The sequence below is a fragment of the Gobius niger genome (genome assembly GCF_951799975.1).
Source record: "Gobius niger genome assembly, chromosome: 16".
Taxonomy (NCBI): domain Eukaryota; kingdom Metazoa; phylum Chordata; class Actinopteri; order Gobiiformes; family Gobiidae; genus Gobius; species Gobius niger.
In genome coordinates, this window is record NC_136867.1 from 27,948,513 (window position 1) to 27,960,526 (window position 12,014).

General features: G+C 41.5%; 1 protein-coding gene across 1 annotated transcript in view; it reads right to left on the reverse strand.

The window, feature by feature from the left end:
- The window catches only part of brf1a (BRF1 general transcription factor IIIB subunit a), a 96,689-nt gene that overhangs the window by 72,373 nt on the left and 12,302 nt on the right, over positions 1–12,014 (reverse strand). The window contains exon 6 of the mRNA XM_079573465.1: positions 4,059–4,131. Within this exon, the coding sequence (XP_079429591.1) occupies positions 4,059–4,131 (73 nt within the window). The remainder of the gene's footprint in view (positions 1–4,058; positions 4,132–12,014) is intronic.

Here is a 12,014-nt window from a genome sequence, read left to right on the forward strand (position 1 = left end):
AAATTCCAGATACATTTCCGTAAAATTTCCAGGAAATTTCAATGGGAAGCTGAGCTTGGAAAATCAAAAACTCAAAATGAACTTGGTCCGTCGCAAAAGGGCTGAAAAATTGTGATTCCCAAAACATACATCCTTTCCCCTCGGCAAGGCCATGCCCCCATGTATGACTCATTTCCAGCTGTATCTATAATCTCATTAACTCACATAAAATTCCCATTAATTACCATGGAAAATTTCCAACACAGAAAATTCACATACTTTTGCATCCCTAACTAGTACTATTAGTCAGGTTCATTATGTAATTTTGCCGGATATTTGTGGAGAGTATAAAATTATACATTTTTGAAAACTTTATTAAATAAGCAAATCAGAAAAACATGCTTTGATACAAAAAGGTGCGATAATAGCAATAAAAACATTTGTAAGGGGGGTAAAAAAACATAGTTTGGTGGGAAATTCCATTTGGTCGTTCCAAGCAAAAAAAGTCAATGAAACCCTGGTCACATGTTTCATGGCTTTACTGTAGCAACGACCAGAACCCCCCATTTACTCTAATGGAACAATGACAAGGGCAAATATTTGTGGTGCTTGCATTGTTTTTCTCATTGCTTACACCACATGTGTCAAGGTCAAGGCCCGCGGGCCACATACAGGGCCGCGAGATGATTTAATGTGGCCCTTTGAGGAGCATGAATTCCTAAGCATGTCAAAAAAAAAAAAATGTAGGTCCATTCCAGTTAGAAATTTGGATTTTTAACCAGTTTGCTCACTCCAGCCACTAGGGGGCAGCTTAAATTTAAAAAAGAAAGAATTCCACAAGTGTCCAGCAGAGGGCACTGACATAAGAGATCAGGATATAAACAGCACAGTATAGCCATGTGGTAAATGGTCAATCTGCCCCAAGGCGGCTCTGGCTACAATAATAACTTACTGCCATCGAGTGTGGACCGCGACCCGCCATGGGGGCTGAATTTCGGCCCGTGACCCAAACGACTTCGACACCTCTGGCTTATACCATAAGGTTTCCAAAGATATAGTTTTCATACTCTCCATGAAAATCCCAGACTAAACCAGACTATATACTCCGCCTAAAACCCATAGTCAGAAATAAGCAGGAAATGAATGTTTGTTTTGCAAAATCGATAACTAATAAATATATATATAAACATTTACTCCAATATTTATGATTGTGCCTCAATGTATTTAAAGCTGTACAATGTTATTTTAAATTATGGACCTTATTTTTTTTATTTAATATAATAAAATATGATAAAGAGCTGACGGCAGCCAATGTGGACTACTAACCTAAATGTAAAATCCCATGTTATATATATATTTTCCTTTTAAATTTGTTTAGAAATAGCTTTAGCGGTTTATTTTGTCAATTTCGAATGATGAATTTTATCCTGAACCAATGTCCCTTATTTCTGAATGTAAAGTTGGTGAGAAAAGTTTACGAATGAAGCTGCTTTTGTGTGGACGCAGCCGCAGACACTCGAGTCCCGCTGAAATCGCCTGGAACAAAGACTTTTTTTCCGACGCAACGGAAGCATTAACCTTATTATTATTATGTATTTAAGTTAATTTTATTTTCTATTTAAGCCTAACCTTATTCTGGATGCCTGTCGAGCTGTGGACACTAAAGGAAAAAAGCTTCTTATTTTGACTTTTAAGTGGGTAAATTATTCTCGTTGCGATCGTTCTCAGCAGCTGGACTTTACTGTAGTGATAACATTTAAACTAGTATTTTTTCTTGTTGTTTGCACTTCGAGGACGGCCTCAAACGATGTGTCTTTTTTGTAACATATTTCTGTGTGAAACGGCTTGATGCTGTTTTGGAAATGTACCAGATCCTTATTCATCATAAAGTTATAATGTCATGAGAAAGTACGGAAACTGTGTGTGAGCGTTTGTGGGTTTGGGGGAAAATGAGAAGTTCCAGTGTTTAGAGGAGCTGCACGAGTTTGACCCTCTTGTCTTTGTGTGTCCGCAATCAGCTCAGCCACATAAAAGTGCTCTCTGGATTACAAGCTCCAAAATGCTGCTTGTTTTCTGAAAATCTGGCCCACATGAACATCAGACACCTGCTGTCGAAATGGCATAATTAGACCAGGCTTTGTACAATGAAACACACGATGAGCGGAGGCAAGAGGCTTTTTGGGTAAATGGACTCAACTTATACAGCGCTTTTCTACCGTTATCAGGTCCAAAGTGCTTCACAGTAAGGAACCAGTCACCCATTCACTCTCTCATTCATTCAACGAAAGTGTGTACCTGCAGGGCCTGGGATTCGAACCCCCGACCTTCCGATCATGAGACAACCTGGGGCCGAATTCCTAAAGATTCTTAATGCAAAGAGTTGCTCTTAGTGGCCAAATTCTAAGAAAATTCTTAGGATTGTGATGCTTTAAATTTCCCCTAAAAGTGAAGAGTCGATCCTAAAGGAGCTGTACCTGATTGTACAAAGAAACAGGGTCACTCAAATTTCAAATTGCTATTTTCTGGTCATCTCAAACTTCCCTAATGCATTTACAGCATCAACATTCTTCACAGGGACTGAGTTTGAACCAGGTTTTACAACTTTCAGGAGGAAAACTGTCACTTCACTGTAAAATATGCCTACTAGCCTGACATTTTATAACTGTTTAAAAGGCTTTAAAACCAGTGTTTTTTGGATAAATGTCTGCTTTTACCATATACTAAAGGACAAAACAAATTTTATTCCAATAACAGAAAATGTAAAAAATCAAGGATAGCTCCTTTAAGAAAAAAGCTATTCCTAAAGAATCCTAGCTCTTAAAAGGAACAGGCCACCATTTTTCCATAAAATGATAGCCAAATTTCCCTACGGGGACAATACAGTATACAGTACAGATTTACTGGGTTGATTTTCTTAAATTTTAGACTTACACATACAGTATTTGCAGTATGGATCAAAGTACTTTGCTTCATTATTTAAAGAAAAGGTACAGATCAGCCATTCACCAAGTCCGGGACACCACGGCCCCCTTTTCGATCCAAGAATCTCTCGGGGGCCCCTCAAATCATAATAATGTACTCCATTCACAGCACGGTGGCACAGCGGTTATCGCTCGTGCTTCACAGCTAGAACGTCCGGGTTCGATTCCCACCTGGATGGGGCCTTTCTGTGTGGAGTTTGCATGTTCTCCCAGTGTCTGCGTAGTTTCCTCCGGGTACTCCGGTTTCCCCTACCACTAAAAACATGTACAATAGGCCAGGATGTATGAGAGTGTGTTTGAGAGTGCACATGGGGGACGACGGATGGAAATTAGCCCAAGGTTACAATCCGGTGTGGCTTGTTCATTAACTTGCACTGTCCCGACCAAATAAACCAATAAACAAAATAAAACAAATTCAAAGGAAGTTACTACTATTGTACAGCTAAAATTACACAAGAAGCAACATCTAGCTAAGACTGTAGGTTAAACACTGGTTTAAACGGATACATTTGTCCAAATAAAAAGATTTTTCCTTTCAAACAGTTTTTTCTTCAATGTACTTGTTTTGTAGACATGCTTTGGGGGCCCCGGACCCCGCTTTGGGAACCACTGGTATAGATGAAGCTGGTCCAATATAACTCCAACTAAAACAGAAGTGCTACAGCAGTCGTGTCCTACAAGAGTCGAGCAGTGCACAGACGCCTGCTACTGACTGCAGTGGCTCTGTCCTCCCCGCGGCTGTAGTTCTTATTCAGCGAGGTACTTATTAGTCATGATTCTCCAGCCGCGATGTCCCATGTGCCATCAGCGCTGGCAAAACAAATCCACCTGCAGCGGAGACATCACAGCTCTAAGGCAACTAAACTCTTTCTGTAGCTCTTACAAAGTAAACGTGAAGATATTCCAGCGGCAGAAACAGCTTTTAGTGACAATGTCCAACCCGAACCACGACAGTTTATGAAACTCTTGGCAAACGACGGGGCAGAACGAGTATTACCTCGGTTTACAAGCTAGTCCTGCTTTGTTTTCAGCTTTGAAGTGGGAAAATCATGCTGTGCTTCACCATTTTCTACAGCAGGAGAGAAGTACATCCGTTACCTATTGCTGGAGCGTTGATGCAGAGTTCTCTGGCCAGCACCAAGAAGGTTTTCCCCAAGATGTAAACATTCACCTGAAAAAGGAGAACAAACAAGAGAACATCCACATTTAGTTTAACCCTTGTTTTCAGTCTCGAATGCCCAATACCACAGATCATACTCGACCAAACTCTCTAACCCGATTACTGTGTTTGTGCGCCGTGTAAGTCAGCTCGGCTCCAGGAGACATTAACTCCATTACGGACAGACGCCAGAGTCCCGCCGCAGAACAGCCAAACAGGCAGAAACCGTCCCGACAACAAGCGCCCTGTGAGACTGTCGCTGTGATTTACAAGCCAATACCGTCACATGTGCAGCCAATACAGCAGTGTGCAAATATACAGGTCTAAAGAAGCCTAAAGGTGGATTCAAACCAAACGCCCTGACGCTGTTTGGGGGCACGAGGAGACAGGGAGGCTATTTGTCTGCTCAGGTTTCCTCTCGTCCCATCATCTGCACCGAAGCGACCCGGACAAACCCGACAACCACACAAAGCGCATGATGGCGGCTCTCTGTGTGTTTGAAATGCGCTTCTAGCAGTGAGCTGTCAACAAAATGACTCGGTTCTGCTCAAACGCCTTGTGGTGGAGCGTGTCTTATAGTCTTTTTTTGTGTGTCACAAAGATGTTTGTACATTTATCTGACTTTTTGATAAAACAGTGCGCATAAAGTAGGCCAATTTAGAACTTACAAACAAAAACAAATGACTCCAGTACCATTTAAAGGGACTATACAGAGTTTAAAAATGTTGAAATTAAGTATTTTCCTCTTTGTAAAAGGTTCATACTGTCGTCTTAGGTAAACCTCTTACCACCCGCCTTAACCAAGTGCATTTTCCCCAGTTTGGCTTTACCCTAATATAAAAGCTTCTGGACTTGGAGCTTCCAACTTATCGGCCAGCGCAATGCCTCATTTGAAAGCTAAGACCCACAACACTAATCTTAAGGCATCCTTTTCCTTGCGTTGTCACTTTTTTTGACATTCTTTTTCATCTTTTTTGTCAAGCTTGTCACTTTTTTTAGCCGTTTTTATTGCCTTTTCGTCATTTTTGAAACATTTTTGCTGCTTTTTTGTTGCTTTTTTGTTGCTGTTATTTTATTTTTTGTTGCTTTTTGTGGCCCCTGTTATGTTTTTAGCGTCATTTTCTTCTTGTTGCTTTTAGATTTGTGTAATGCCAAACCGGAGAAAATGTGCTTGGTTCAGGTGGGAGTTAAGAGGTTAAGCCTATTACAGTTTTGTTCTTTTAGTAACCTCCACCTCCAGGTGACGCTGCTGAGGAAGATCACAGGAAGGGATGGAAACTAGTAAAGCAGGTAAACTAAACTAACTAAACTTCTATCGTACTAAAAGAACAAAACTGTAATAAGTATTTTCCTCCCCCTACTTGCTCCAGCAGTGTCCTAATGTGTAGAATGAGACCAGACCTATTTACTGCAACTGCTTCTAAAATCCTGCACTGTCACTCCAAAAGGTGTTAATTCGGGTCCGAATCGCAGTCATGCACGAGCTTAATATACAAGCTGCAGTTTACGTGTAAGACCTGAGGTGGCAGTAGTGAGCAAAAAAAGACAAACTTGCATCTAGCCCCTTTGACATGAAAAAAATCTTCCATCCAAACTCCAAAACTATAGGTGCCGTTTCTTCCAAAGAATTGGTTTTAAACCCGACGATTGTAAAATCCTATGAAATTTCAACGAATTGCCCAAACCGAGAATAATGGAGCAATTTGTAGCGAGGGAGCCCAATTTAGTGAGTACAACAACTCTAAAACAACAGAAAAAAGCTCCTCTTCCACAATCAGCAGGTAACACTCAGCCAATCACAGCTCAGAGTGACAAACGCCCAAAACTGGCTTCACCGAGCTCCACAGACGGCGTTATTCTCACCAAACACACGAGACCTTCTGGACCACTCCCAACCGGAGAATGAGAACAAGGTCATAGGAAATGAACTGATCAAAGCACAAAGATATAGATGTTTCTCCTTGCAATTAGAATGACAGAGTTTCAAACATGTCCGGGAGACTTAACATTTCAACAGCAGCAGTGGAATAACAGGGTGTACTATATAAAAAGTCAATTTTATTTCTTTTAAATGCCATTTTACTGGCCAAATACTATATTATCAATGCTACAAATAAAGAGAAATCAGTGCATATTTCATTGAGATACACAAACATTCAATCAACCAGAGGAGTTTGGTAATAATGTGTAACACATCTTTATCACCATCTTACACTTTGCTGGTTAAAAAAAATGCAATATTGATCTGAAACTGTCCCCGTGTGGCTGTAGTGAAGCTATGGCGAGTGTTTTTACTTTGTGATGAAAGGATTAAGCTTAGCCAGAGATGGAGAGGTGAGCAAAACCTTTCCTGGATGAGAAAGAAGAGTCAAAGATCACTCAAAGATGCGAAAGTGGCCCGTAACACAACTCCAGGTCTGTTTTAGATGAGAGATCAACATTGTAACAGAGTAAAAAGCTCTATAAAGTTTGCAAAATACCACCCCTTTAATAAATAAAATTACCTTTGCCAAGTTATTGATTGTTTTCTATATAGTACAATGATTACATCCGCGGTTTGAGAAGAAGGTAAAGCTTGTGGACTTGAGCAGTTTGAGTTGGGAATCCTCATGTGTGACTAATCGAATAATTACTGTACATCGATCCCAGAACATGTTTGTGAACCTTCAGGGTCAGCAGGTTTCATGAATGCGGCTCAGTTCTCTGCAGAGGACGTTACATTATCCACATAATGGCAGCTTTGGCCGGGATAAAACGCCCCAGTGTCCGTTACATAACTGTCCCTTTCTCAGAGCAATACGTTTGATTAAAAACCGACGCACCGACGGCTCCTCATTATCTGCCGTCGCTCAGTTTGACTTCAATACTGAAATTAGAAATCACACAGAAAGAAGAGGCCGTCTGCACCGACCAGAGGAAACTAAAGGACAGTTCTGCACATGGACAAGACATTCTAACTCCGACTGAAGATCACTCAGCAAATATGTTCTCCTTCTCCAATATTTCTTCCATAAAAGTGACCTAAAACTGTAGCTAGATTTGTATTTAAAGGGATATTTCAGGATGTTTGACAGCCTCATTTCCTAGTTATCCAGAGTGTTGCTGATTTCTGGAGATATTTTTTTTTGTAATTCTTGCAGTTCTTATATTTGAAGATTCCGTGGTGCTAGGCTAGTGCAAGGCTAGCGCATTTCTATGGTATCAGCTAGCCTGCATTAAAAACAGTCTGACCCGCTCCACAGAGCATTTGAGGCAAATCACTTATAACACCAGACTAACCATATGTGTCCATAGAATATTTTTTGGAATATAACTGACCTGCATCACATGAATGATCGCATAATTGAGGGACTATTTTCTAGCAGATCACTCCGTCACACGAAGCTGATGCTGCTCAAATCTAAGGTATTTTAAATGCAAAATGGTTAAAATTATTCTATGGACACAGACATTCATATGGTTAGTCTGGTGTTATAAGTGATTTGCCTCAGGTGCTCTGTGGAGCGGGTCAGACTGTTTTTAATGCAGGCTAGCTGATGCCATAGAAATGCGCTAGCCTTGCACTAGCCTAGCGCCACGAAACTCTTCAAGCATAAGAACTGCACAAATTACAAAAAAAATATCTCCAGGTACCAGCAACACTCTGGATAACTAAGAAAGGAGGTCCTATGTCAAAAATCCTGAATATCCCTTTAAAGCTACATAGCGGAGCATTCCAGGTTGCCATGTTTCAAAAGCATAACCGTAGCTAAAGGGACTATACAGAGTTTAAAAAGATTAAAACTAAGTATTTTTATCCCCCTAAATGTTCCAGCCATGTCCTGATGTGTAGAATGAGCTCAGACCTGTTCACCACAACTGCCTCTAAAATCCTGCACTGTCACTCAAAAGGTTGTTCATTCGGGTCCGAAGTGCCATCATGCACGAGCTTAATATAGAAGCTGCAGTTACACATAAGACCTCAGGTGGCAGTAGTGAGCATAAAATGATTAACTTGCATCTAGCCCCTTTAAACTCAAAACCTTTGTGAACATGTGGGTGAAACCGTTCCACAGTTTTCAAAATAAAGCATCTGGAAGAGGACCTCATGTATCTAAAGTGAGACACTGCAGGTGAATGTGGAACATGTTTTATTTAGTTATATTTATAATATAAATATGAGAAAGTGCAAGAAATATCATCTCCACTTTAGTAGATCCTACAAAACGTTGAACTTTCCAGGCTTGGAGTTGTTTTTTAATTTATTTTTATTATTTGATATCTAATTCCTGCCTGATTTATTGAGCTTTAAACCGTAGTCACTTTAACATTATTATTGTTTGTTTATTTGGTTGGGACAGTGCATGTTAATGAACACACATGGCACTTATGCCGGATTTGGGCTCATTTCCTCACTCATCCTGGCCTATTGTACATGTTTTAGTGGTAGGGGAAACCAGAGGAATCCTTTGTAGACACATGCAAAATCCACAGGCAATCGAACCCGAGACCTTCTTGCTTTGAAGCACGAGCACTAACCACTGAACCAACTTAGAAAAATACAGTTTCCAAAATAACCAGTGAAGAAATCTAAATGTTGATTTTGTCTCTGAAATATCTGCCATTTTGGCCACAAAATTCCTTATTTTAATATGAAAACATTAAATGACAGAAAACCTGTAATATATTTTTTCTCATATTTATATCAGTAATCTACTGCAGCCATTCCCGAATACAACATTCAGTATGACCATAAATATTGTGTCGCTTTAATAATGCATTGGTTTTATAAAGCGCTTTTCTGGACACTCAAAGACGCTTTACATCGCATTATTCATTCACTCCATACTTGGTGGTGCTAATGTACTATTGTAGCCACAGTTGCCCTGGGGTCGACTGAAGGAAGCGAGGCACCACTCACTCACTCAGTCACTCACTCCATTCGCCAGGCTTCCTGGGGTTCCCAAACAGTCTCCCATCCAAGTACCGACCAGGCCCTTCCCTGCTGAGCTTAGGGGAACAGCAAAGGCGGGAGAGTTTTAACAATAACAATGCAACTGTGTCCAAAAACACTGGACTGTGAAAGAACTCTGGTGTTTTTAAAGAATATAATCGTATCTTGTAGAACAACGATATGACTCATTGCTCTCAGTGTCCCAGTGTATTTCAAAAAGTAAGAAACAGCAAACCCAGGCACTCCAAACACTCCTTTCATTATTTAGATAGCCAAGTCAACATGCTTCGACCACCAGGTCAACAGGGCTTAAAGGAGCTATCCTTGATTTGTTTTATTGTCTGTTATTGGAATAAAATTTGTTTTGTCCTTTAGTATATGATAAAATCAGACATTTATCCAAAAAAAAAAAACACTGGTTTTCCTCCTGAAAGTTGTGAAACCTGGTTTAAACTTTGATGTTGTAAATGCATTAGGAAAGTTTGAGATGAGTTTGGACCAGAAAATAGCAATTTGAAATTTGATTCACCCTGTTTCTTTGTACAATCAGGTATAGCTCCTTTAATATAAAATGAACAGGTTAGGGAGTGGTCCATAAATGTTCAAGGAGCCACGCCCCAATCAGTGTGCCACACAGTACAGGTGAGTGAAGAGCAGCGCCGCAGGGAACAAAAACTACAAAATCTAAAAAAAAAACTACAAAAAACAGAACCACCAAAAGAAATACAAATGTAACACATACTTATTTCTTTATGAATTATGTTTGTGTGCTTTAAAATCAACAAAACACATGGTTAAAGTTACTTATTACTATTGAGCCTTTTGAGATTTTAGAAATGTAGTGGAGTAGAGAGCATGATATGTAGCGAGTAGAAGTAAAGAACAGATCCTCAAATCTCTCCTCGGGTCCTGAGGAACGCTCTGGGTTGAACAGTGCTGTGTCTAAAGGCGGCCCTGGTTGAGCAGTCCGGGGGTGACCTGCTCCCCTCTCTTCAGTGAATGCCTTCAGAGGAGAGTGTGCCTAAAGTGTGCCTGTCCCGTCCGCTCACAGATGTCCCCATTGTGTCTGCGCCGCGACAGACGGACTCCCGCCCCCCATGTCCTTTAAAGACTGTGGCCCGACAAACCTCAAATCCGACAAAAGAGCCAACGTGTAGGACAATAGATGCAAGCTGGAGACGGAGGGAAGGCACTGGCTTTAACCCCGGGGCGTAGGGGGGTGAGGGGGCGCAGAGGTCAGCGAGGTGCCCCTCCTGCAAAGCTCTGCAGGTGGTTTTTACAGACACACTTTTACTGCCGGTCCACACAGACAGCTGCTGCCGAAGTCTGGAGACCAGCATTAAAAAGGGAAAGGATTCGGAAGAGTCAAATTTGAACTTTTCTGGAGAGTTTTTGCTCAGTTACATCCAGGAGGTGACTTTGTGGAAGGGGATGGTCGGTGTCTAATGACATGCCAGAGCTGTATTGATTCACACATTTTTTTTTAAAAAATATACAAAACAAAATATTTTTTAACCTAAAACTGAAGGTACATTATCCCGGAATCCTTTCTTATGGTCAAAGTAACAGGTATGATCTTCCCAAAGCAGCACAAACAAAAAACAGACGTCAATCACAACTAACTCCTTCCACCATGAGTACTGCGACTATTCCTACTGTTACTGATCCTAACCCAGAGAAAAAGCTTTGTGGTTGACTCCAGCAAGATATTGTTTACCAGAGGATCCCACCTCACCTGAGTAGATGGTGGTCCCCATAGAATGGTCAGATTTATCTGTCACTGCTACTGCCACTACTACTGCTACTGCTACTACTACTACTACTGCCACTGCTACTGCTACTACTGCCACTGCTACTGCTACTACTGCCACTGCTACTACTGCCACTACTACTACTACTACTGCCACTACTACTACTACTGCCACTACTACTACTACTGCCACTACTACTACTGCCACTGCTACTACTACTACTGCCACTGCTACTACTACTGCCACTGCTGCTACTACTACTGCTACTACTACTACTGCCACTGCTACTACTACTGCCACTGCTACTACTACTACTACTACTGGTACTACTACTGCCACTACTATTGCCAATACTGCTACTACCACTACTGCCACTACTACTACTACTACTACTACTGCTACTGCTACTGCCACGGCTACTGCCACTGCTACTACTACTGCTACTACTACTACTGCCACTGCTACTACTACTACTGCTACTATTGCCACTACTGCTACTACTACTGCTACCACTACTACTGCTACTGCTACTACTACTACTGCCACTGCTACTACTACTACTGCTACTACCACTGCTACTACTACTGCCACTGCTACTACTACTGCCACTGCTACTACTACTACTGCCACTACTATTGCCACTACTGCTACTACTACTACTACTACTGCTGCTACTACTACTACTGCCACTGCTACTACTACTGCCACTGCTACTACTACTGCCACTGCTACTACTACTACCACCACGACCACTACCACTACCACTAATAATGAAGGAAAGAGGTTGGACAGAGCGCACGGCTCCCGTGTTGTCTGGGCACAAAACCCTGAGAATAGCTGATAATGATAGAGGCTTATAAACGATCCTCTTGGCGCTGGAGGAGTCAGCTCAGCGTCTCTCTCTGAGAGTCCTCGATGTGGAGCCATCTATGTGCAATTCTCCGTCCCGGGAGCCGCTTGTGAGAGCGGCTTTGGGAAAAGGCAGCGACAGGTGTGGGCTCGTCTGTGTTCTACAACAAAGCGCTGAAGTCCGCGGGAAAGACGCCGCGTAGACTGTTTGAAAACTATCGCTGATAGTACTACTACTCCTTCTACTACTTCTACTACTGCTGCTGCTGTTATTTCGAACGCACAGACCCTGTTTAGTGTCTGGTTTAGAGATAAAGGGAAAGCATTTCATGTGGAGGAGACAGTCGACATGTCTCCACAAA